We start from the raw sequence: 26,972 nt of genomic DNA on the forward strand, positions 1-26,972 counted from the left end.
AATTAACATACAATCTTGAAAGAAACTTTTTATCTTCTTTTGTTTACACACTAGGTTTGATTGTTTAAATGATTGTTTTCTTTGTTTACACACTAGTTTTGATCATGGTTTAACAATCACACATATTACTACAACACAAGACAACTAGTTTTCCTTTTCTGATGAAACTATTCACTGCTTGAAGTATCCAAATGCACCACAGGTGTTTGTGCTTTGGCCTCAGTTGATGACACCATGTCTTCAAGCATGGAAGTCTCTTCTTCAGTGCTGCTTTCACCAGAAGATGTATCAGTTAAAGTGTGCAACATTGTCACCTTTTTTTGCTTTGCATCTTCAAATGAATAGCTTTTCCTTCTTCCCATTTGATGTACAGGAAGCATAGGTTTTGGTTGTGAACCAGTCCTGTCCCTTCCCAAACTGTAACTGGTTGAGAGCTTCCTCTCTATACACTCCCTTTCTCTTACTGTGTCACCCAACTTTTCAAAAACTTCACTTTTCATTGCTGTTTCTTCTGCAGCTTTTTGCTCAAGCTCTGTGATTGTTCTGTCCAAAGCTTTCTTTTTCAGCTGAAGTGAGCACTAAAAGATACACAAAGAATACCAATAAGTGAATTATGATTGAAGGTACCATTCTTCTTTATTATAAGAAAAAGTACTGGTTCACTGTTTACTGATTTAAGTTTAACGGTAATTAAACCATGATTCAATAAGAAGCATTTAAGCTTATTATTTCTTAAGTAATAAAATGATATAAACTATAAAAAGTTCAATGTATATTAAATTAATGCCTAAATTGTATGTTTTATTAGCAAAAATGATAATACTAGTTCAAACTGTTTTCTACATGGGTGTTGGACTAGTTAGACCAATCAAACCAGGCTATTTGTTTAAGAAAAATAGCTGTTGTAAGAGACAAAAGAACAAAGGGAAAAGGAAGAAAAACATGAACAAACAACACAATTTCAGACTAACTCTCTTGTCAAGGAAGCTTCCAAGGCCTTGGTCTTTGAGCTTCTTTTTTGCCCAAAATGTGCAGCAGAATCTTACAAGTCCAATTAGTACCAACATGAGAGCAGACTCAAAGAACAGAAACAATAATATGGCTCTTTCGTTGCCTGCAAAAAAAAAAAAACTTAATTCCGGAAATGATGCCACATTCTCTTAATTTACAAAGTTGCACATTACCTATGTATATGCTGACAAGCTTGGTTCTTTCTTGAGAGCAGCTTGATGCAAGCTTCTGACCTGTGAAGTTATGAGAGAAATTACATGAACAGAAATTGTTATCACCTTTAACCGAAAGAAATCTGAAGTTGCACTTTGTTACACACTAAACTAAAAACAAGATACTGTAGTTTTGCATTTTTAGAAACACTCAACAAAAACACTCTTTGTGTAACAACTTAAAAAAGTTGATACTATGGCCCTATTTATATGCAAAAAGAGAACCTACTTGTTCTATTAAATTTCCTTGATGTGTTGTCTTCCTGATATATTAGAAAAGCTCATGTTTTACATTTATATTAGAAAAGCTCATGTTTTACATTAAATCAGCATTTGAGGATTCATGTCTGATTTTTCCAAAAAATTCAACTAGGGCAAAATCCTCAATTTTTCACATACAGAAGCAATGTTGAGAAAACAGCAACAACATTCAGCTTTGTATGCTGTTTTTATTTTATTTTTAATGAACATTGAGAAAAGAAATTGATTTTCTTTTTTTTATCAAAATCAATGTTGTGGTTTATTACTAGCACTCCAACATTTACTTTATAAAAACAATTGTGTGGCACTCAAATGATACAGCCAGGGAATACTTACATACAGAAAAAAGAAACTGCCTAACATTATTTTCATGAGTAATAAGTAATAGATGTCATTTAAATGATTGATAATGTGATGAAACAATTGTATGGAAGATTCACAAGCATTGCAATGGATAAAGTGGCATATGAACAATTTAGTTTCTGAAATTGTGATTTATTGTTACTTTAGTCCTCTGAAATACAAAAAATGCAGTCTGTTACTCACTTTAATCCAAAGTTATATGTGTCAATGAGATTTAAATGATAATATTAACATGTTTAACGACTTTTTTTTGTATTTTGTTCAATCTAAAGAATAAAGTGATAATTAAATTGACCACTCATGAAGAAAATTGGATATTTATCTGAAGGTAGGTGAAGAACAGATAAGGAAGATCTGTACCTATAGTTCGGCATTGCAATGGGGTGCCAATCTCTGCTGTGAACATTAGGATACATCCATTAGTAGTTCATTCAAACAAGCTACTTCATATAAAAAATAAAATTCCCTAAGGTAAATACTCCATGGAAATTTTAGCTATCCAATTTGTACTATGATCAACATTCTGCAGAAAGTGTTCAATTTCTCATCTGTTGCTTTTATAGCAGCAACCTTAATGAAGTGGAAAAATTTATTTAGTACCCTTATTCAATCTCATCCAGCATTAACAAATTTTTCATGATTGATCCATGTTCACCATATTGATGAGTTTTAAGTTGGCTATCATTTCATTATTCAATACAATCAAAGAAAAAAAAATGATTATATAAGAGAGAGCACTCTTACTTGAGGCAGCAAGGAAGGCAAGAACAGTCTCCTCATTCATGACAAAATGACTTAGATCACTCTCAGAAAATAAGGGAGAAACATGACCTGATTGAATCAACCGCACAGAAAAATAGTTAATTTTTTGCTGCTATGGAAACTTAATTTTTAATGCCAAGTGTTATGAAGAATGAGAGTGAAAAATATGTACCAGGATATCTTTCAGACCAATAGATTGATCCTGTGGCAGGAACCAACATAGTGAATAATGCCCCTTTTGGTCGAATTGCTGAAACAAGAGTGTATTCACCACTTGTGTGGCTAGCTTTTCCTTCCATCTCTATCTGTGAACTGTACACTGCAAATCCAGAGCAATCAAGAAAAGGTCCAACTTGAATCATAGAGTTCTCTGCATTCATTCTTGAGAATTTCTTGAGAACCCCATTTGGAGAAAATGAGTACAGAAATCCATCCAATGAACCAATAGATATCCATCCTGTTACATCAAGTCAGAAAAGACTATGTTTCTGAATCTGTTGATAGCATTTCTCTTGGTTGTACTGATTTTTCAGATTAATGCAGAAGTTTAAACACTTTAAATAATGGGGGCAAGTATGAGACAGTATGCATATATATAAAATTCTAACTTAGATATACATTTTTTGCATGTAAAGGTGATAAAGGTAGATCCCTCATGCAGTTCCATTGCACATAGTTCCTCACAGAAGAATTATTGTGAAAGGAGTGAGAACTAGGAAAGAAAAGGTAACTGGGAAAAAAGAAAAAGCATGAGGCAGTATGAATATATAAAAAATTCCAAGTTAGATATCAATTTTTGCATGTAAAGGTGATAAGGGTAGATCTTTCATGCAGTTCCATTGCACGTATTGCCTCACAAGGAGGGTTATTGTAAAAGAGAACTAGGAAAGAAAAGGTTACTCGGAAAGAAGAAAATTAATCATAAGAAACATTATAGCTTCATACAAAGAAAGAGTTTAATGGTTATGCAGTGACACCATAAAACGGTTTTATAATGTCATGCAATATCAAAACCACTACATATTTGTTAACTTTAAATCCTAAACTGTTTTACACTTTCAATGCATAACCATAAACAGTTTAATTGCAACACATATATTATTACATTGATCATGCATTTACTAATCGGGAGACCCCATATAAAGGTTTAAATTAATGAAGTTTTATTTTATAGGGTAAGGCTTCAAATAATCCAACAGCAAAAGACTTACCATTAGAGTCCACTATAGGAGCAGAGTCAACTTTGCTTAATGGCCCTATACTTCTCTGCCACAAAACATTACCTGAAAAGACATCTAGAGCCAGAACAAGAGCCTTGGTTGGAACTGTTACATACAGATGACCATTGTTTCCAGGAGTCGTAGTGAAATTTTTGTCTAGTGAACTGAAATCCTGAATCCATCTAAAGTAACGACTTCGAATCGACAAACAATAGAGTTCACCTTCTGTGTTTGAGATCTGCAAGTGCAAGAAACAAATATACTTTCAAAGAAGTCATATCAATCCTGGGAAATGAACATTTCTCAGCATGATAAAAGTACACACCTCACACACTATGACAGCACTAAAGGGCTCTTTTGTTTCAACTTTTGGAAACTGATTTAAGTTTTTAGAAATGAACCAAAGGTAGTTTGATATATGTACTTTTCAAAAACATTTGTCAAAAGTAGTACCTGTTTTTCAATTTTTAAAAGAAAATGAAAGATAGTCATCTTTTAAATTGTTTTGGTTTTCTACTTCCAATTTTCTGTTGTTCATATTCTTCCTTTTCAATCTTCTTCTCTCACTCTGACTGTCTAAAATTTAGTTTATGAAAACGGTTTAATACAACAGTTTTCAATAACTATTAATAAATAAGGAACAATAACTTCCACCCTTTCATCATTCCCCGAGACTACATATAACCAATACATACAAAAGTTTCGAGAGTCATCAACATCATAACTGTGGCAAAAACTATTGTTTTGGTTTGACTGTTGCAGTCTTAGATTCAAAGCTCATATGTAAAAGCAGCAGCTAGTCAAATTAGCTTCAGTTTCAATGTAAAAAATGGATCCAGATTTGACTGAATCCAATGTCACTGCTAAACTCAAAGTAGAGAATAAGTATGCATTACAATAAACCAAGGATGAGTAAAGCTTACATATATACTATCCTCACATTGATCAAGCACAGGAGGTGAATCAAAGTAACAATCTGTAATATTTTTCCTGCATCCTTGACGGTAGCCAAATTGGTAAAGCACAGGTCCAACACTCCAAAGCAAACTTCCATGTGAGTGATATGCAAAGAGTCCTCTATTCTTGACATTGATGTAAACAGTTGAACCTGATGTGCTCACTGAGAGACCAATAATCTCAGCCTCGGCTGGTTCACCTGGTCTTGGACCAAAGAAAACTTCTGCTTCTGCCTCAAAAGCTACAATGCTTCCATATTTAATCACCAATATTCTGTTATCAGCTATCAAATATACCTGCATTTGCCTTGCAAAAATCAACAATCAATCACCATCACCCCACCACAAACAAAAGCTTTCCCTTTCTCCCATCAAGCATGAAGGCTTACATTGATCAATAATGGCCTTTATATTGTTGTTATATATAGCAGTTACGTGTTTGTTTTTGTATCAGTTTTTTCTGTTTTACAGAGTTTTATATAAGTTCTGTTTTTTCTCTTTCTGTAATACTCTTTTCTCAGTTTCAATACAGTGAGAATTCTCACAAAACCTGAGAAAGAACTAAGATGGTGTCAGTTTTTCAATGATACTCATCAGTTTTTCATCATTTTATTTGAGTAAATAGTATATATACTAGCAAGTAAAAGATTGTATCACTTCACTTTTATTCACTCACAAAGTGTAATATATACCCTAGTAGTGCAGAAATCAAGAGAGTTCTCAATTTTCCAATAGACATTTATACGTGAAAAGAATGATAAATGTAAATTCAAAGCAATGCAACAACATGAAATAATTAATGAAACTGATGAATTTAGATGACCTTGCCATGACCTCCACGAACTGGGGCAGTACCAAGGTTGCATTTGTAGTCCAAATGCAAGGTCCATGCAATGGTTCCGTTGCTTTCAAATGCAAAAAAGTTGCTGTGAGAACAAGCATAGATCCTTCCATCATCATCTCCAAGAAGAGGTTTTGAAAGCCAGTGATATGAAGAGACAGAAAAAGAAGAGAATGTAGCAATCAAAACCAATACGAGAAAGAAAAGCAAAAGGGTCATTGCACATTGCAGAACCACGCAAGTTGTGGTTGTCACAATTATTTCTTCATGACAGTTACCATTTTAAACTCAGAATTCCAATCCTTCTTCCATGCAACCATATGAGTGTAATGATGAATGAAAGTTGCAATGGCTAGTGCTATTATCAAAACTTAAAACTGCAAGAAAACATTAGGCAGTGGTGAGAGAGATTTCCATGCACATGAATCAATGCCATCATGTTTGTGTACAAGTGATTTGCATGGCCAAGTTGTTTTAATCTGTCAAACATTCAGACTTAAAAATTCATTTCTTTAGATATTTATTTATATGCTCAGTGAATTTTCAGCCCATCTATTGATGGCCTACATTTTGTATTGTTGAGTGAAAATACATCCTTTTCTGTTATAATAAAAAATAAAAAATATAATTAAAAGATATCTGCATTTTGTAAGTATAATACACTTTTAAAAATATATAATTTTGTAAGAATTAAAAAAATAAAATAATAGAGTTTAGAAATATACATAATATTGTAAACATAACATTAAAACAATATACGGTGGTTATTTTTAAGAAAAAGAAGTTTTGTAGTTATTGTGTAGAAGAGGGAGGTTATTCAATGATTTACTTTATTGAATAAAAATGTTTTTTTTATTATTAAAAGATAAATTGTTTAGTTAAAAAATGACAAAAAAAAATTATCAAAAGGTATATCCATTTTAGATAACAGTATAGATTTATAAGGGTGGAAATGACAAAAGACAGATATATGTATATATCGAGCTTCTAGTTATCGTCGTACCATGACGTAAACGTAGAACATTCACATCTAACGTAAGGTTGACTTATCAATTACTTTCAATATTATTGTAGTTTAGTGAACATTTTGTAAACCCAAGTTTAAATATGTTGCTTTTATATAAAATAAATCTTAAGAAGGAATGATTCATGTCTGTAAACTTTTCTCTCAAAAGAAAGCTTATGACTAGTATATAACTTTTGCCTGATGCAAAAAACAACAAATTTTTCCTTGTCAAAACATTTTTGACACATTAATACACCATTTTTGTGTAGATTAAGGTGAAAATATAAGGGGGTGGGGGGTAAGATGATAAGAAAAATTCATAAATAACAACACTATATATATATATATATATATATATATATATATATATATATATAATCATGAAAAAAACAAAAAACTCCATTCGCATGACAAATGTAATAGTTGCTGTGGCTGAAATTCAAGTGGTAAGAAAGAGCTACAGAAAGGAATGGCTGGAGAGGATCCAAATCCTCTTTTCAAAAGCTGGAAAACTCCCCCAAACAGGCTAGTATAGTATAGTAGTTCTTGAGACTATCCTGGAATCATGCAATAAAAAAATACTCTTCAAATACCAAACTACTCATGATAAAGTCATCTAATAATGATGTGATTATACATGACTAATGAATATATTAAAAAGAGAGCTCCTACATTATACGTTGATCAAAATTAATTACATCCAAACATCTGCATTATTAAACACTATTCAACTAGATGTTGATAAAATAGCTTGTCATTTTGTCATGACAGAGATGAACCACTACTCCAAAAAGAAATGTCATTGAATTGAACTGCTAAGGGCTTGTTTCTAATATAGTCATAATCAGTGATGATGCTATTCATCCTGAAAGAACCAAGAGCTAGCTATAGTCTTGCATAGCCATTGCAGCCATATATGCGGGTATCTTGAAAATTTAGCTTCCCAATCAGGTTGCATCAAAAAGAGAAAACGAGAATATTTGCCAAAAAAATAATCTGTATGACACAATAGATTATATGGAGTAGTATACATCCACGAAGGATCTCAACAAAATACAATGCTTAAGAAAAGTTTCTTCCATAGCACTGTTTCCTTGAAAAGTGTGAGCCTAATGATAAGACTAATAAGAAAAAAATATTGTAGATTTAAAACTGAAGAAGCTATCAAGAAAATTGACCATCTGAAATTAGGAGAAGTGTATGCCAGCTTTGTTAAAAAGAGAAAGCAGGTATAGGAATTCCTGCAACGTGAGCTTGGACGACCTCTTTTCTTCAAAATCTCCCTCTTTTAGAACCCCCAAAACCTTGTCCTTGAATTCGGATTGCACCTCATCAGGTTCCCCATCCTCAACTTCCATTTCATCATCATCTGCTCCCTCATCATCCATCTCCATACCTTGATCATCACCAAAACTAGCAAAGTCCATTTTGGTGTCTGTTTCCTTCAATGAATCTTCTTGCCCAATTTGCAGCGCCCGAACAGTTCTGTAGTTCTTTTCAAGCAAGGAGATCACACTCTTCTGCCTAAATATCGAACCAAGTGTTTTGTTCTTCCTGTTGAAACAAATTCGCAAAAACCCCTCCCATTCCTTCTGCTTTACTTCGATACGGGGTCTCCTTGGCTCAATTCGCACTACAGAGGAATCAACCTTGGGAGGGGGCCTGAAGTTGTTTCTTCCAACTTTGAGGAGGTGGAAGACTCGAGCATGGAGTTGAGTGTTCACCGTAAGACGACAATATAGTTTGTCACCAGGCTGAGCAACTAGTCTCATGGCAAATTCTCTCTGGAACATTATGATTGCAGCCCTAAATACAGGCTGGTGATTGAGTAACTTGAATGTGAGAGGAGAAGATATTTGGTAGGGAATGTTTGCAACACATATGTCAAAATAGGGAAGATCGGTTTTCAGCACATCACCTTGGATAACCTATAACCATGAAAAAAATAAATTAAAACATAGCACCCATGTTGTAAATTGTAAACAACCTTTTCCAAAGACTTACACAAGTATCCATGTTATAAAGATAAAATAAGTTGTAAATAAGTTCTTCCAAGCATAGTCTCTGTGGTCATCATGCACGATGCACTTAATTCATAACTCATTGAAATAAGGACATGAAATATAAGTTGAAAACCTAAGTTTCTGGTTATTTTCTATTTTTACAGAATCAAATATTTTGAATTGTTGACCATATTTGACTGAAAATTTGAGAATTCAGAGTGGAATTAATTTTCCTGAAAACAAGAGTGAATAAAAACTGAAACAGAGAAAGTTAAATTTTGTATTTTGTTTTCATACCGTGAGGCGATTGGAGTGAGGAGTGCCCTGGAACCGTCGCTGGAGCTCGAGAACCATACGTGGATCGATCTCGACGGCGATGACTTTCTTCGCTACTTCTAGAAGCTTCTTGGTGAGGTTTCCGGTACCGGGACCGATCTCGAGGACGACGTCGGTGGGTTTGACGCCGGATTTTTGCACGATAGAGTCGACGAGCAAGGGGTTCTTGAGAATGTGCTGCCCCTTCGATTTGTGGAAGGAGATTCCTCCCTGGTACGGCATGTGCTGCTGCGCCTTCGCCTTCTCCTTCTTCGCTTTCCCTCCCGCCATTGAAACGCGCGTTTTCGCAAGGCGCTGTTTTTTATGTTCAAAATTGCTTTTAGAATGAAACAGTGTGCTGAATAAGGAAACCAGAGATTAAAAGAATGGTGTGGAATCCCGCGCAGAGAGTAGTGCTTTTGCAGCGGCAGAGTAAAGGAAATTAGACTAATATGCGAACGAATGGGAAGAAGGTGACTAGGGTTTTTCTTTCATGGACTCCATTGGGCCCGATCGCAGTGATGGCCCAAAGGCCCACAAGGGAATGCCGGATCTAGCACAATAAAGCCCATATAAATACCAGTGTTCTCTCTTTCTTTTTTTATCTTTCTCTCTTACTCGTGTGTGTCTTTATTATTGTAAAATGTCATTTTTAAAATTTTTAAATATTTTTAATATCAAGCAAAAATTACACTTATTTTTCTTCCGATCAGACAAACAGTTCTCTATAAATATAAAATAGATACTAATTTATTTTATTTTAATAAAACACATTTTTGAATGAACACTCCTTTGCTTTATGTTTTAAATAATTGCATTGACCTTCTTCTATTTTAAATAATTTATTATATTTAAAATTGATGTCAACTAAAAAACATTTATAAAAAGTTGTGAAAATTAAAAATTAAATAAACCTTTATGATGATAATAATTTAAAATTTTTATATTAAAGAATATTTAATACATTTGATTTTAATTTTAATTCACATAAAAATAATCATATATTTTTCATATTTTTTAAGAAAATTATATACTTTTCAATATATATATATATATATAAATGACGTGTCGTAATTTATTATTTTCAAAATTAACGTATCGGTGTATCAGATACGTTTATACACCAATCGTATTTATATATTATAGTTATGAGACGTTTTGTCTCTCAACTTTTAAATTATGTGTATTGAAATAATAGAAATCCAAGAGTGTTAGATTAGATAGAGTTTTATTTCTTTAATATTAATAAATAAAAATTAAAAAAAAATTGAGTAAGATTTATTTATTTATTTTTTCTCTCATGTTTAAGTTTTTTTTGTTGTTTGTATTCATCTTTCATTTACATCCATTTTTGTTTTTTAAGAAAATAAATTAAATACAAATTTATTATTTTTATTTCATTTTTTATTTTATTATTGAAGAAAAACATTTGTCCCATTTGATATAATATTTTTTTCTTAAAAATATAAGAAAAATGATTTTGTGTGTCTCTTCATAAAACGTGATTTAATTATGCTAGTTCCTCTTTTAGTAACTACTTCTCTTAATATTTAATTAGATTTTAATAATTTATTTTATAATCTTAAACTTTATTTTCTTAAAATAAGTATATAGATGAAGAAAAAAGAAATGAATTTACCTTTTTCAAAAAGATAAAAGAAAAATAACACAAACTTGATATTAAAAATTTAATGATAAGGGTGGCAATGCGGCCAACCCAGCCTGTTTAGGTTCGATCCTCACTTGACTCATAAAATGCAAACTGTGTTGGCCCTTTCTGCATTTTCAGCACGAGCTGAAAAAGTCTTGCCCATGTCATATAATTGTCAGCCCACCTATTTATTTATTTATTCATTTTTATAAAAGAAAATTCATAAAGTTTTCAATATTCAATAAATTAAAAAATTTTAACAACTTTGAAAAGTTGAATGATAAATTGATAATTTAAAATTTACATCATATTCATATTTGTACCTTGACAGATACAATGTATTCTTCAAATTTTAACACATTCAAAAATACATATAACATTTACTAAAGATAAAGCATAATATTCAATTTTCTCAATCATTGAAAATCAAACAAAATTAATAAATTTTGTTTTTTCTACTAAAAAAGAAATTTGTCATAATTCTTAAAAAGTTATATCAATAATTACTATTTATTTTGAATTTAATGTGTACACCTAGTATCTATGCAATCAGCAATCTCATTATAATTAAATAAATTTGTGGTTACATGCATGCATGTACCTACACTAGAGTTACAGTTACAACTATTCTGATTCTCACTATACACAAAGGTAGAATGTGTGATTGATGGATCAACTCTGTTCTTTATAAGGAGTCCAGATCAATTTGGAAACATCAACATCGAGGCCACCCCTGCCAGCAGCTTTAAGATGGCGATCCAAGACTTTGGGATCAGCACAGATAACATGTTGACCTTTCCTGTATTGAATCAATTCAAGACTCTGAAGGGTGGTTAATATATCTTCAGCTTTAATGGCAGTCATATCACTGAGTTCCTTGATAGAAATGTTGCCCTTGTGCTTCTTCAGAATGTCCAACAGAACTCTCGTCCAATATCCTCTGTAGCTTAGCAGTCCAAGGTCTGATAGGGGTCTTTCAGGTGTCCCAACTTTCCCCTCTTTCTTCGACAGTTCATATGCTTTTCAATCATTCATTCAAATTTCAACCAATTTCAGTCACATTTACTCACTCTATGCACTGCTAAATTTTTTATACAAAAACAGATCTTACACTTACAGAAAGCAATTAGAAATTTTCCATAGCCTTTCCTTTGGTAAGGTGGAAGGGTCAGGATACATGCCAAATTGTAAGATTCCTCCGAATGTTTTTCCTTCACAAGTAAAAGGTTAACATCAAAAATATCAAACTCAACACATCAACAAATAATCACAGCATTGTAATATTTTACCTTGGAGAAATAGCCAACCATGTGACACCCTCGATCATCACATTCGCACAAAACATAGAACAGAAACAGATCTACATCATAATAGAGGGTCTTGTGATCAAGAAATAACTTCGCCAAATAGCAAAGATTCTGCCCATAAACCTTGTTCTTCTTTCCATCAACCTGTTTTCAGATATAATACTAATCAAAAATAATAATAATAAATTCAAACTTCCATAATAATCAAGGACTAATAATAAAAAATGTTCAGATAACTATTGCAACTTGCAACTGCCAGCAAAACAAAACAACTGTCATTTTCTAAATCGAAAGAATTTCCAATATTTGAGATTTTTTAACTTGCACTCATTTAACTATTTCAAAACAAAATCACCTATTTTCTTTTAATTAATTAAAAAAAATATTGGAGAGCTGGTGCTCATCAGGTTAGGAAGCCGCAGAAACTTGGGCAACCATCAATGTTTTTGAAAAAGAACTCTACCCGAATCAAAGGAAGATAATGAATTTTTATAAACAAATTGTGAGTATTCATTGTAAAAAGATTTAAAGATAAGTGACAAAAAGAAAAAACTTAATTTTGAACTAAAAAAGTTGAAGATGATGGAATGGGTACTGATGAAAAAAAAAAAGGAGGAATTTGTGATATTGAAAACAGTGGCAAAAATGTACCTCAAACATTGACAGTGTGCCACTTCTGTATATCTCATCACCAGGGGGGTGCTTCAGATCGCACTTCCTCTGCATGAACAGGAAGCCAACGTTAGCAATGAAAATGGTGCTTAAGTGATCTGCATTGGGTATACAAAACTGGCATCTTTCTTCAAGTTTATGGGGGCCCAAGGGAGACCCAAGAATAATACTAGCAGATGAGTTTTATAGACTATTTCATGTAATACTATTTTATAAATTTTCAAGTGATAAAGAAACTAAAAACACTCATTTCAATCAAAAAGATTCATTTTCAAATAAGTGGAAAGAAGAAATTTTAAAGACGACTAAATGATTAAAAGTGCAATCATGAGTATGAGTAAATTTCAAATGGCAAACAATACAAAACCACAGAATGTTTGGAATCCCATAGAAAGCTACAACAAATAGAACTTTAATGAAGAATAAGCATAATAGATGCAGATTATGATCACCAAAAACTAAGCAATTTTTGTACCAATACTGCAATAAGGAGGATATGCGTAGGAAAATTGGTAACAGGAATTTTGCTTTTTGTATAACAAACTTTCCCCGTGGATAAGTTCAGTGCCTTAGTTTATTTATACATAGCTATCTGCTAGTATTTGTTCCTCGCTCAAAAAAAAATGATTGCATACACTAAACAAAGCTATCTGCTAGTATTTTCAGTCAGCTCACCATATGCCTCTGAAGCTGTTCTTTGCGCTTCATGAAATTGAGGCAAAACTCACAAAAGTACAGCCGCAAACAGTCATTGTATTCTGGTGGGAATGGGGAGAAGTACCATGTCTCGATCTCATATCTTCCAAGCTCAATAGTAGCTATATTTTTCACTTTTGTAAATTCCTCATGTTCTCGTAAACTGGCAGCATCAAGCTCCTCGTGTCCCTATAATTTAACAATACATGTATAAATTTAAAATGCAATGAACAAATTGATAGTTGAAGCAGGAACAAACTGATCAGCCAGTAGAATATACTTGATTCAACTTGAACACACAGGAAAACAATGATCAGCATCCAGCTCAAACATAATCATATCACAAATTCACAATTACATGTTTCATGCAACTTCAATCTTACCATTAAAGCTACTCATGCAAACAAAGATAGTGTTTTTGAAGCACCAACGCACGAGGTGTCTTAGTGTGTTTGCAACTTAGGGGGAGCTCTAAACTTTTTTGTCGAACAGCTTTTTTCATGAAGAAAAACTATTATAACTTACATCCATTATCCAATGCCCATATATCATATACATATTTGAAAATTGCTAGAAATTCAGCTTATGATGTTCAACATTTTTACAGAGGAAATTGCTTCTTCAAAATAAGAAAAAAAAAAAAAAAAACTGGAGCTTATGATTAAAAACCTATATCAGCTTATTTTCTTGGCAGCAAATTTCTGTTTTCTCATTTTATCCCCAACATAGATAATCTCAAATACAAACGATTACAAATAATTCAATACCTTTTTTGTAATATTACTACAGAAAAAGTCATTCTTTTATACAATCAAAACAAAGTAGATTTTAAAATCATTGTTCACCTTACATATCCTCAAAAGAACTTATTCTATATAGTCAATCATAACAATAATTAATTCACGCTGCTGTACATCATTTTGAAGTAACACTCAAATATTGATAAGATATCAGGGCAGTATTAACAAAGAGTTGTGCCAGTGCAAAAATTAACAACTTATAGCATTCAATTTATTTAATGCCAAAATATCACCTAGACACTGTTGAAGTGTATGCATGAAAAGGAGTAAAAGTATAGCTTGCGTTTTGTAGTGTGTATTTGTGTCTAACAGCTTATGTTGAAGTTGTAACTGAAAATGTAATAACTCTACCTCTACATGTGTCTCATCAATCTTCCTCTTTTGGTGGCGTGTCATCTTCAAACCAGTCGCACCCTAAGAAACCATATTTGCAAGGTTTTAAATGAGTTCAGTCACAAGAGACCAAATTTTGAAATAAGAGGTAGACATAACCAAGAAAGTAAACAACATTCAAGATATTAAATTGAAGAATGGCCAGTACAAGTGACAACAAATTTGTATTAAATTCCAGACACCAAGATGAACACAGCAACAACTCGTTATGATACCAGATCTCTTCTGCTACCACCAGGTCCCACCAAAAGGAGATTCCATACAAAAGAAAATATGTCTGTTTTAAATATTATGAAACCATGGATTTAAATATAATCCAATGGCATCATCTGTTCCATGTAACCAATCCCATCTAATAGGAAAAGATGAAGTTGTGTTTGTATACAATAAACATATGTCTCCACTACATTATCACTTTTCCTCAGGAAATCCCCATAACCTTCTTCAAAAAAATAAACTGACGAAGTCTAACAAATGCTGCCTATACAATTTGGAGTAAATATTCATTACCTTCTCCTCCACTTTCTCATCGAGAACTGCCTCCACTGAATCAAGATCAAGCTGTTCAAGCTTAACCCACTCGTCAAGCCTTCTATTGACTGCCAAAGAAAAAAGCAAAAAACATTACAATAAGACTAACCAGTGAGCATCTTATCATCATCCCTGCCTAGCAGTGTTTTAAATTTCTGGAAGCAGCATATAGCAACCAGCCCCAAAAAACACTATAATAGGATAGCTGATATTTTGAAATTTTATATATAGCATGTATCTTTAATTAATAGAAATCAATCAAGTTAATGACATTCATAATTAACAATAAAAATCCATGTGTCCTAAACAAAAACAAACAAACAAATACCAACCAAAGTCAACTACAAGTTTCCTAGCTAGGAATCGTCAGTTATCAATCACTATCTAAATTCAAGGTTCCTTCTTTACCATTTTCACTACTATTACAGTAGTAGATTTCATTTGCATAATTGAAAACCCAAAATTATGATGCAAAATGTCTTAATGCCTCTCTTCATAGCATGTTTTAGGCATCAACACATCGTGCCACTTTTGCCACCATTCAGCCCGCAATTTTGTATGCTACATAAACCACACTAAACCGCTTCTTCGCTACGGAAAACCCTACAGTAGGTGTGGCCGCTCCACAACACTATGCTACTATGACAGAGCTATTAAGATCCTAATTTTTTTACACTTCTTCGTTTCCGAAAAACCAGTTATGGCTTCCTGCACACCCAAGATTGTGATAAAAACCACACGCGCACAAATGATTACTTTCTCTTCAACTCGCAACTTTTCGTTCTGTAAAACAAAACCTCAAATAACAAATAATCCTAACTCTGGCCACCAACAAATTCATAAATAATAATTTATAACAATCCAGGTTCTGTGAAAGCTTCACTAGTATTCACATCATATTCGCAACGAACCCTATAGGTAATAAAGATTTCAATTATAATCAAAGCCGCCAACACAATACTCACCGTTAAGTTAACCCAAAACAAAACGCGAAACCAAATCAAACTGCATCCAAACAAACCTTATATCAACACACGGCCCAACCAACCAATCAACCCTCGAAGCCGAAACCATAACAGTTCACTCTATTCATTCAAATGGAGAAAGAGAACAAGGTCGAAGGACGAAGGATCCTACACTCGGTGTAATGGACGTAATACTCGTAATCGCTGGGGATGGCGTGGTGAACCTTCCGGCGTTCGATGACCTTAACGGGATGGTACTTGCTGTCCCGCCACCGGCACATGACACGCGTGCCGACCTCCAGGGGGAGCACCGACGATCTCCGCCGCTTCGACATGTCGGGCTCCAGCGCCGCCTCCGCCCCAGCGACGTACATGGATTTGCCTTTGCCGGCGGAAGGAGCGGAACCGTTTTCCCCGCCGGTTGGGGTTTCAAGCGAACCCATGAAAGAGAGAGAGACGAGTCAAATTGCGTATCTGAACTTAACCAAAGGGCTTTGGACATCCATCATAACAAACTTTAGTACAGTCAAAATAGAGACTTAATTTTCAATTAGTTTTTTTTTTTTATAATACATTAATGTGCTAATTTTACTTACTCTTTTTTTCTATTTAATTTGGTCCTTCGATCTTTAAAAATATTTAATTTAATTTTTTATTATTTTTGATTAAATTTAGATTTTTTTTAAATGATCTAATCTTGTCTTTTATGTGATTTGTTGACATCAATTTAGTAATTATATTTTATTACAATTTATATATATATATTAAAATGATTTTTATAATTTATACATCAAATTACTTTAAATAAATACTAAAATTATTTTATTTTGTACATTTCACTTAATTACTCAAATTTTTTACATTTAAATCGAGTGATTTGATGTATAAATTTTATAAAAAAAAATTAATATATATATGAGTTATAATCAAACTTAATTATTAATTTGATCTCAAGGTGAAAAGGACAAAATAAAATGATTTGTATAAGAAAAATGACTAAATTGAATAAAAAGATAATAAGAGGAGCTAATTGAACTTTTCTAAATAAATAAAAGAGTAAATTGAATCTAATAATAATAATAAAAGGATCAAAATGAATAGAGCAACAAATTAGAAGAATAAATCATCTATTTTTTTTTCTTTATTAGCCAAGTGATAGGAAGTTTTGAAGATTTTTAGAAGGATTTTAATTTCTAATAATACAAAAATAAAGAAACTTATATCTTTAAATTATTTTAATATTTTTATTTAAAAATATATAATGTAAAATATTGGAAATGAAAAACAAGAAGATAACTCCAAAAGTTTAATGGTTTGTTTGAATGAGGTAATTCAAGAGGGTAATTCATTTATTTGGAGAATTTGAAATTCTTTGTAATAAAATGTTTTGTTTGGATAGAAAAATTAAAAAGCATTTAAAATGCATGCATTTTTGTGAAGTATTTCAATTAGTTAAATTAGAAGAAATTCAAATATCCTAAAAAAAGGTGGGATTTGAAATTCTTCTCACTCAACCTCACACTTTGGACTCAACCCAAACGGACCTGGCAAACCCGACAACCATGACAAGTTGGGTTGGCCGACGATCTAGACGAATCAGATCGACCTGACGACACAAACGGGTCGAGCAGGCCCGATGACCCAGACGGGTCGAGCAGGCCCGACGACCCAGACGGGTCGAGCGGGTCTGACGACCCAGATGGGTCAGGCGGGTCTAACGACCCAGAAAAGTCGGGTGGGTCCGGCGACCCAGACGAACATGGGTGACTTGATGACACATATGGGTCGGGCGGGCTTGACAACTCAAACAGGTCGGTCAAGCCCGACAACCCACACCACCCAGGTAGGCTCGACGACCAAGATGTGTCGGGCTAGCCCAACGGTCCAGACAGACCTCACTAGCCCTACGACATAAATGGGTCGGGTGGGCCTGACGACCCAATCGAGTCGGGTGGGCTTAAAGACAAAGACGGGATGAATCGACCAGACAACCAAGATGGGTCGGCGGGTCCGATGGCCCAAGCAGGACGGACGAGCCCGGCAACCCACACGGGTTTGGCGGGTTAGACAACCTAGAGGTGTCAGGCGGGCCTGACGACCCAGACATGTCGGGTAGGCCCAACGACCGACATGTTGACCCGACAAGTCTGACCGATCCGTTTCCAAATTTATCATGAACTCAAAGCATAATTAAGCCTAAAATAAATATTGGTAAAATGAAATTATTTCACAAGAAAATCAATTATTTTATCCAAACAAGAAATTGAAATGTAAAGTATTTTAATTTCTTTATCCAAACAAGAAATTGAAATGTAAAGTATTTTAATTTCTTTATCCAAACAAGTTATTTAGAAAATTAAGTGAATTTAATTGCAAGCAATTCAAATACAATGCATTTCAATTTCTCAGTATTGTTGAAATGCTTCATCCAAACATAAGGGATTTTCAGAATTAAATTAATGTTAAGTTTGAGGGAGACAAATTCAATAATATTGTTCTATTTTAATAATAATAATAATTTATTTGCAAGATATACGAGTATATTGAATATAGGTAATTTACTTTGTAACTGTAGGATTTAGTTGTATCACATCCCATTACAACTTTATCATTCAACTTGAAATTCATCCAGCGTAAAAACATTTTGTGACAATATCTATTATGTTGTCATTAGTTTTAATGTTAAAGACTCGAGCGAGAGATGTGTTAGCAATTAAAGATTTTATTTTTGCTGTAAAATATTGTATTAATTTCTTTATATAGATCGAAGGGAAGATGCATTACATTTTATTTTATTTTATTTTTTATTTAAAAATATATGATGTAAAATCTAGATAAGAAGGTAACTCCAAAAGTTAAGCACTTGATTTTCAGAGTTTTCAAAGTTAACTTAAGGTTAACTTTGAGTCACACATGTTAGCAATTTGGGTAATTTGGGTCATGTATATATATAATAAATAATTAAATGTGTTGAGGTCCTTATATTTTATTAGTCAATTTAATAGAGTAATCTGGTTAATTATATCTATGGCTAAGAGTATATAATATTATAATGAGAATGTTAACTGTGTAGATACTCATGATATTCTAATTTGATGACAGAGACAAATTAAAATATTATCTTTAAAAAAGTAATTGTGAGGAGTTACATAAAAAGGTTATGATTTCTTCTGAGAACACGTTCAAAATATATATATATATAAATCAATACTTTTATTTCCAAATTAATATTAATTGGAATTGAAATTCCATTTATATAACCAACCAATCATGTAAATAATTGTTTATATATCAAAACCAAATTAAATTATAACTTTTTATTATAAATTAATTGGGATATATATCCAAAAACACGTAACAGGAACTTGACGTAGTAGATTGGCATGTGAATACCACTTTAATCCCAATTGAAACGTGAAACGTGAAACGTGTTTCTGTATCATCATCAAACCCTTCAATTTTCAATACCAGAACTCGTAATTTTGTTTGGTCGTGAGCCAATTTGGTACACCCTATCTTTGAGCCTGAAAAATTATCATTCTTTTTCTCCATACTTAGCCTTAGTTGAAAGAACCCAAAGATCAAATTTGTATAAAACAAATTCAGCAAAATCAGAAGAGAAAAGTAAACCCAAAAGCAACTGTGTGAAGGGGTCAAAACCACAAATGGCCCTGATGCAACCACCATGAAGTTGTCACTGACCACACGCCATCACAACAGACCTGCAAGAACTAACGAAGGGGAAAACCCTCATTTGGAAGCAGATACATACTCAGGGGGTAAAATCAGGTTGGTCTTCTAACATGTTTGTAGGTATTGCTCTTATCGATTTGTACTACAAAATTTGTGGTGGGAGTGGTTGTAGAGTGGTGGTGGTGGTGATTGTAGGGTGGTAGTAGTGGTTTTAGTTTGGTGGTGGGGGTGGTGTTGGCAGCTATAGTAGTGGTGGTGGCAACGATAGTAGTGGTGGTGGTAGTGACATTGGTGGTGGTGGTGGTGGTGGTGACGGCAGTGGTGAAGGGTCATGAAATGGAGGGTGTGACTAAATTGAACAAATTTAACTAAAATAGGGACTTATTTGAACAAAAAACAATCCGTCCTAATGTAAACAGTGCCACGTCATGCGAACAATATCAACGAAAAGCACGAAATTGAACATAATTTAGCAAATCAAGGACCAAATTAAATGCAGAAAAAAAAAAGAATCAAATTGAACAAACTATACCAAAACAGGGACAAAAACAGTATTGAAACCTTTATTTTAAGAGTTAAATATTTTTAGTTCATAAACTTGGACACGCAATTGGAATTCGTGACTATCTCAAACTTTGATACATTTTGGTCGCAAACTTAAAAACAATGGATATAGTCATTTTAACCCAATGTCCTCAACTTTTTTTACGTGTCAAACGACATTTTAAGTTGATATTTGAGCGGTTTAAACATATTGATACATTCTAGCTCAAATGTCAATCTAGAACATTGTTTAACACGTAAAAAGAAGTTGGCATTGTTAGGTTAAAATGACTATTTTAATTTATTTTTTAAGTTTAGGACCAAATTTTTTCAAAATTTGAAATATGTACGAATTCCAATTTCGTATCCAAGTTTAGGAACTTAAAACATATTTAACCTTTATTTTAGTTTAGTTTGAAAATTCAATTTGGATATTTTCAATCAAGTTATAATTTAAAAAATATTTATAGATAATAAAGAAAAATATTAGAAAGATTTTCTCAATAAATACATAATTATAATTGAAAAGCTTTAATTGATCATGCAGTCTTATCTTATTTGTATAAGGAAATAAGAGCTTAAATCAAAAAATATTGTGTGCTCTTAATTTACTTGGTTCTTCTTAAATCCATATATTATTTCAATTGTTTCCTTTAATAAGACATGATAAAAAAATCTCTATAAATTTGCCTTGAATATCACATCATATCTTTTCTTTTTGAGCATTTATCACGAAGAAGAAAATTCACATCTTAAAAATTATGCACAATTTATGCAAATCAAATGATGTCTATAATAGAACTTCAATAGCCATTTCCAATTGCTATAAAAGGAGCTTGTGTCGAAGATGAAGATACGAGTAAGAGAGAACAACAATAAAGAAAAACAAGTCTATTAGGTGCTTAATGAGTTTTAGTAGTTTAACATGTTTATTTCTAATCTTTTAGAGTGTTCTAGTTGAGAATGTGAAAGTTATTGTAATATTCTTCATATTGTGAAAATTTCTCTTTGTGCTTGTTAACAATTGTTTGATATTTTTTGCATTTAGTAATAATTAAAATTTTATGCAAAAAAAAAAATATTCAAACTCATTAAATTTGAATAATTTGTAAATAGATCAAAAAATAAATTCAATATATTTAAATATTTTAAAAATTTAAATTGTCTAGTAGAAACAAACATTTGAAAAATGAAATAAAAAAAAATGTTTTCAAAAAATTATTAAAGTAGAGTGAACTTACTAGTGAAAGGAGTATGAGAGACAACTATAAAACTCATATTTTATAATTTCAATTCACTTTGATCAATAGAAGATATTATATTTAAAAGAGTAAAGTTATGGCTTTTTCTATATATTAATATCAATAAACCCAAAATTATGTAATATTTTTTATTAAGTAAAAATGAATTTGAATACAATAAATATATTTATTAAAGTAATCTTTAAGTTTTGTTTTCTTAATTTAAAATTACATGCGTATTTATTAGTATTAATAATACTATTAATTAGTACACGTATAATTTATATATATATATATATATATATATATATATATATAATTTATATATATATATATTTTTTAACATATTTATTTGAAGACAGAAAATATGAGCTTGCGGTTTATTAGAAGAAGGTAGATGCATGAAATTTTGTGTCAGACAAAAAATATAAATAAAACCAGAAATTTTTTACGTGAAGTGTGCGAAAAGAAAAATTATTCTCTCTCTTCACTCACACCGAACTACTATTGTCGTTGTCCTTCTCCGACCACATTACAACATCAACAATGTTATATATAAATATAAGAATCCACTCACAACACACATTGTATTTCTCACCTTTGTGTTTTTGAGACACTCTCAAATCTCAATTTCATTCCTTTGTTCAGTCATCAGATCACTCTTATATACACAAGGTAAACTTTTCATTCCACCTTTGATTTTTCTTCCTTTTTTTGTCAAAACCAACACTAATATCTTTTCTCTTCTGACGTTAAAAATGAAGCTTATAACTAACAAATACCAAATTGGGTTGGGCTTGATCTTCTTTTGCCACTGAATTGGTTGCATGTAAATCATTCTTCTTTGTATGTTTTCATTTTTTTTAATTTTTTTAACCCTTTCGTCTTTTGCTCGTTTGTTTTTTCTTTTTCAATCTTTCATTGTCTATATGTTCTTATTTGTTATCCATTTTTTTACTTTAAAATAAAATTGAGTGTATACTCTTAACTGAAGGGTTTTGGAGTGGAATTTCAATAGGACCTTTTATCGTTTTAATTGTGGGGTTTAGTGTTTGAATGAGAATTTGAGGTAAATGTATTTGATGCTTATAAAGAGAGATGCACAAAATTTTGTTTTTCATGCGAGAATTTTGATCAAGTTTCTAAGTGCTTATGTAAAATGCTAGTGTGATACAAAAGGAATAAGGTTTGAAAATGCATAATTTGTACTATATTAGAAAATGATGTCATCGTCCCAATTTTATTAGACTTTTTTAAGATAGTAATCGTTTTTATACCATATCAATGTTTTCATTTTTTAAATAAAATAATTGAAAATATTGTTAAATTATGGGTTTTGTTCTTCTTGGATTGGTCTGAATCCTTTAAATTTCAAAAACATTAGGATGAAACAACATTAGTGTTCAACATTTTCATGCTTATGGATTTCTTTCCTTTGGTCTCAATATAAAAATTAAGAGTTAAAACAATGAAAATTAAAGTCTTTTACCATTAGATGTATGATCTCATTATTTGTCAACATTTATTCTCAATAGGAATTTGTATATTTCTTAATACTTTTTACAGACGTCCATAAGAAATAGTCTTTTTGTAAACTTCGTAAAATTTCACAAAAAAAAGTCTCATAAAATATACACAAATTTTAATTGTTAAGGAAATTTTTTGTATGATATGATGTGAAATTTTTAGTTGATCAATACAAAGATGTTGAATTCATATTTTTGTGTTTGTCAGGTTGAGTTATATGTGCTTATGATTGAAGATTTGTATTTGTTACTCTTACCCTTATAGTGGTAAAAGTTGTTAAATAAGGAGTGAATTATTAACTTAGACGATTGGCTTTTGGGATCCAAATTATGGGGCCTCAAGGTGGTGGTGATAACAATGAAAAACAATTACTACACCACCCTTTGGTGCAACAAAATTCCTTGTATGGTCTCACACTCAATGAAGTTCAGAATCAATTAGGTAACACAGGAAAACCTCTAAGTAGTATGAACCTTGATGAACTTCTAAAAAGTGTGTAAACTATTGAAGCAAACCATTCTACTATTGTAGATATAACTAAGGCTAGTTTATCCTTAACTAGTTCTCTATGTAAGAAAACTGTTGATGAGGTTTGGAGAGACGTACAAGAAAGCAAAGATAACAAGGAGAAGAAGTTTCAAGAGAGACAACTTACATTGGGAGATATAAAATTAGAGGATTTCTTGGTGAAAGCAGGAGTTGTTGTTGAACCATCTTCTACTGCAATTGTTGTTAATCCAAATGTAGCGACACCACAGTTTCCTCAACATAGTACCCTGATGAAATATCCACAAGCACAATACCAACTTCCACAACAAGGTTTAATGGGGATTTATATGACTAGTCAGAACATAACACAATCTTTAGGTAATGCTACATCAAACGGATATGGTAAAAAATGAGGAAAATCAGAATATATGGTAGATAAGACATTTGAGAGAAGACAAAAGAGGATGATTAAGAATAGAGAATCTGCTGCACGTTCTAGAGCAAGAAAACAAGTGAGCATTCTCTTTCTTTTAAATGCTAAGATATAGTATTTTAGTGAAATTCTTTAACATAAGTGATAATAATGAACAGGCTTACACAATTGAATTGGAGCACAAAGTCTCACGTTTGGAAGAAGAAAATGAAAAGTTGAGGAGACAAAAGGTTTGGTTCAAGTTATAGTTTTGTTTTCTTCACTTCTATTGATTCAAAATGATGAATATAACATGTAGTATATTGAGTATATTATCTCCTTTTAATTGAATTACAACATTTACCAAATAAATTTGGAGAATCTTAGTTGGAACAAAATTTTCTTTTGAAACATTGTTTACACTTACCTCTTCTAATTAAACTTCAATGGTTAATATCTTAAATATTGAATAAAACTTAATTGGGGTTGGATGCCATTATTATCTTAAAAATTGTTGTGTTAATGTTTTAATGGTGAAGATGAAGAAATCAAATATTGGATGTGTTTTGCCTTCACTTTGTTATTTTTAGTCTTGATCATGTTTAGGAAGAAACTATTTTGTGATGTTATGGATTTGGTCAAATTCTTTCTTTATTCATGAAGTAATTTTCTTTTCTTCTTTTAATTTTGAAGTTCCAGCAATTTCAAACACCATGTTACATATATTGTTTCAATGAATATTTAAATTTTTACTTAACCAAAAAGTTAGATTTTGTATTGGTTTAGTAATCTTTATCTTTGATTTGTAGGAGGTAGAAGACATATTGTCAACTGTGCCACCTCAAAAACCAAGATACCAAATTCGTCGAACTACATCAGCTTCATTTTGACATTTGTAGCTGTAAGGATAAATTTGTAGATATACTCATCAATGGATGCTTCTTTTGGTTTTTGCGTCTTAGTAATATTAGTTATTTGATGCATTTGCATACAAGGAACCATTTTTTGTTATTAGAATTATCTAATTATAATACCTCAATGAAATATTTGTAGTAAAGACTTCTCCAGGAATATTATAGTTTTATGTTATTTGATGTACTTGCATACAAGGAACAAATTTTCTTGTTATTATGCTTCTCTATTATAATACCTCACTAAAATCTCTATAGTAAACCTTAAAATTATAGTTTTATGGCATTCATTATATATAACTTTTTCAATGTAGTTGAGTCTATTATGAAATCTTGATAAGGTGGCTTGAATCTTGGATGACATGCTTGTTGAGCATTTCAACTTTTCATGTTGTGAAAAAGGAAATGTTGCTACAAAGAGATAGCATCAATCATTATTAAAACTTTTTAAGCCTTTTTAGTTTTTTCTCCATTTATAGAAAAAATATGTTGTGGAGATTATACGAAAGAAGTCCTAAGAAGTTACGATGGAGTAGTTCAAAATTTAATGTATACTCATATATTATCAAGGGTGTGTTGGTTGAATTTCTCCATTATTACTTTTTCCATTGTTAGTTATGATATTTTATGAATTTGGAATGAAATAAGTTATAGTAGTTACTTTATAGAAGTATTAGAAAAATATCATTGCATACATCTTGCATAAAATGAATAACATAAAATAAATTATGACATGATTTTATTAAAGAAGATGAACTTTATTACATATTAAGTTAATAAAATAGTTTTAACAAATCTTAAAGATGTATCATACTCTTGAGTAAATTTATTAAAATTTATCATTTCATCCTCCCTTTAAAAAAATTAACACAAAAGTATTCATATATAAAGTCATCATAAAAGAAAAAAAATGTATACAAAGATATTTCAAGAATGATTTTATATCATTTTTCTATGGAAGTATACTACAATCAAAATATGTGTTATGTGCATACAAGTAGAAGAAAGTACTAAATATTTAGTTTACAAGTGAAAACTTTCGGTACAAGTTTGGAATATGAGTAAGACTCTCGTTTTATTTCGATTCATCATAGGTTGAAATTATTATCCTAATTAAACATTTTAATCTTGGATGTGATACTCATATTCTTGCAAGAATTCATCACAAATGGATGAAGATTGAAATGAGATCTAATTTTAGTTATTTGTTCATTTAGTGTTGAAATGAGCCTAAAAACAATATGATATTGATTACTAATTTCACCACGAGATAAAATTGAATAATTCTCTCTTGTATTTTGTAATAAATGTTGTTGCATGCAAAGTTTTCAACATTCATGCAACAAGCACAATATACCTTTATATAGCACTACAAAGTGGTTATATGTTTGTTAAAAGTACATAACAATAACAACTAGAATGATAAAACATATATAAAAGATTATTGGTTCATCACATGACACAACATTTAATCATTAAATGAATACTATTTTACGACATCTACAAATGTTAAATGTCTTATCTAGTACACAATGTATACAACTATCAAACACTACATCATATAAATAATTCATTACTTCAAGATCTACAATAGTAAAATTAAGGACACTAATAAAAAATATGTTTTTTTTGTGTGTTAAGAATAAAGAAAATCATAACAACATTCAATGGACTATATAAGAATATGAAATTGATAAACTAAAATCTTAATGGAATAAAATTAATTGTGTTTGCAAAAGTTAATTAGGTAGGTTGCAAAGAAGTTTTTGATGTGATCATAAGGGAGCCAAAATAAGCATGAATAATTAAAAGAAAGGAGCAAGGGAAAGTCTAAGGTAAGAGATAAAAGAGTCAAAGTTTTAAGGGAGACTTCAAGAGAAGTCATGACTCGAAGTAAAGCTAGAGAGTTGGAGGAAGAACTCAACAAGGCTAGACAATTGATTACAACTTATAATCATAACCTAGCTTGTAACCAAACCCTCATTGAAAAATGTTTTAGTTTAACATGGAGCTAAAATTCTTTGATTGGGTCTTGGTTAGGTTAAGTTTAGGATAACTAACCTTGTTTCGTGTGTATAATAAGCATGGACATACTTGGAACTCTCAACCAAATGTTATATAAATAGGAAATTTAAAATGAATGAAAAACTAAATGAGTTTTTGTTATGTGTGTGAACCTTCTTCTACTTAG

At 31.5% G+C, this 26,972-nt stretch overlaps 3 protein-coding genes and 1 pseudogene across 3 annotated transcripts; 1 reads left to right on the top strand and 3 right to left on the bottom strand.

The window, feature by feature from the left end:
* Positions 1-60: 60 nt before the first annotated feature.
* Positions 61-5,845, bottom strand: LOC114181680 (protein GAMETE EXPRESSED 3-like). Its single transcript, XM_085675328.1, has 9 exons — positions 5,609-5,845; positions 4,753-5,082; positions 3,821-4,067; positions 2,782-3,066; positions 2,592-2,678; positions 2,208-2,243; positions 1,185-1,244; positions 972-1,114; positions 61-578 (listed from the first exon to the last, which is right to left on the bottom strand). The coding sequence occupies exons 1-9, from the start codon at positions 5,843-5,845 to the stop codon at positions 168-170; spliced, it is 1,836 nt and encodes a 611-aa protein (XP_085531454.1). The 3' UTR covers positions 61-167.
* A 1,766-nt stretch (positions 5,846-7,611) lies between these two features.
* Positions 7,612-9,405, bottom strand: DIM1A (Ribosomal RNA adenine dimethylase family protein). The gene is made up of 2 exons (XM_028068325.2): positions 8,933-9,405; positions 7,612-8,560 (listed from the first exon to the last, which is right to left on the bottom strand). Exons 1-2 carry the CDS (start codon positions 9,239-9,241, stop codon positions 7,820-7,822), a joined length of 1,050 nt encoding a protein of 349 aa, XP_027924126.1. The 5' UTR covers positions 9,242-9,405; the 3' UTR covers positions 7,612-7,819.
* Positions 9,406-11,141: 1,736 nt separating this feature from the next.
* On the bottom strand, positions 11,142-16,461 carry LOC114162943 (histone acetyltransferase of the MYST family 1-like). Its single transcript, XM_028046962.2, has 8 exons — positions 16,138-16,461; positions 14,980-15,068; positions 14,428-14,490; positions 13,256-13,465; positions 12,560-12,628; positions 11,891-12,052; positions 11,719-11,812; positions 11,142-11,620 (listed from the first exon to the last, which is right to left on the bottom strand). Exons 1-8 carry the CDS (start codon positions 16,406-16,408, stop codon positions 11,274-11,276), a joined length of 1,305 nt encoding a protein of 434 aa, XP_027902763.1. The 5' UTR covers positions 16,409-16,461; the 3' UTR covers positions 11,142-11,273.
* A 6,710-nt stretch (positions 16,462-23,171) lies between these two features.
* LOC114181688 (ABSCISIC ACID-INSENSITIVE 5-like protein 2) lies at positions 23,172-24,760 on the top strand (annotated as a pseudogene).
* The last annotated feature ends 2,212 nt before the right edge of the window (positions 24,761-26,972 follow it).

This window comes from Vigna unguiculata, chromosome 1 (genome assembly GCF_037176805.1).
Source record: "Vigna unguiculata cultivar grain cowpea cultivar isolate G323 ecotype 2 chromosome 1, ASM3717680v1, whole genome shotgun sequence".
NCBI classification, from domain to species: domain Eukaryota; kingdom Viridiplantae; phylum Streptophyta; class Magnoliopsida; order Fabales; family Fabaceae; genus Vigna; species Vigna unguiculata.

Coding starts and splice junctions, on each gene's coding strand:
- LOC114181680 (XM_085675328.1), bottom strand. CDS start 5,845: ATGACCCTTTTGCTTTTCTTTCTCGTATTGGTTTTGATTGCTACATTC. Junction 5,083..5,608: donor TTCGTGGAGGTCATGGCAAG/GTCATCTAAATT, acceptor AGGCAAATGCAG/GTATATTTGATAGCTGATAA. Junction 2,679..2,781: donor TTGGTCTGAAAGATATCCTG/GTACATATTTTT, acceptor TGATTCAATCAG/GTCATGTTTCTCCCTTATTT.
- DIM1A (XM_028068325.2), bottom strand. CDS start 9,241: ATGGCGGGAGGGAAAGCGAAGAAGGAGAAGGCGAAGGCGCAGCAGCAC. Junction 8,561..8,932: donor CTCACTCCAATCGCCTCACG/GTATGAAAACAA, acceptor TCATGGTTATAG/GTTATCCAAGGTGATGTGCT.
- LOC114162943 (XM_028046962.2), bottom strand. CDS start 16,408: ATGGGTTCGCTTGAAACCCCAACCGGCGGGGAAAACGGTTCCGCTCCT. Junction 15,069..16,137: donor TTACGTCCATTACACCGAGT/GTAGGATCCTTC, acceptor TTTCTTTGGCAG/TCAATAGAAGGCTTGACGAG. Junction 12,053..12,559: donor GCACACTGTCAATGTTTGAG/GTACATTTTTGC, acceptor ATCTGAAAACAG/GTTGATGGAAAGAAGAACAA.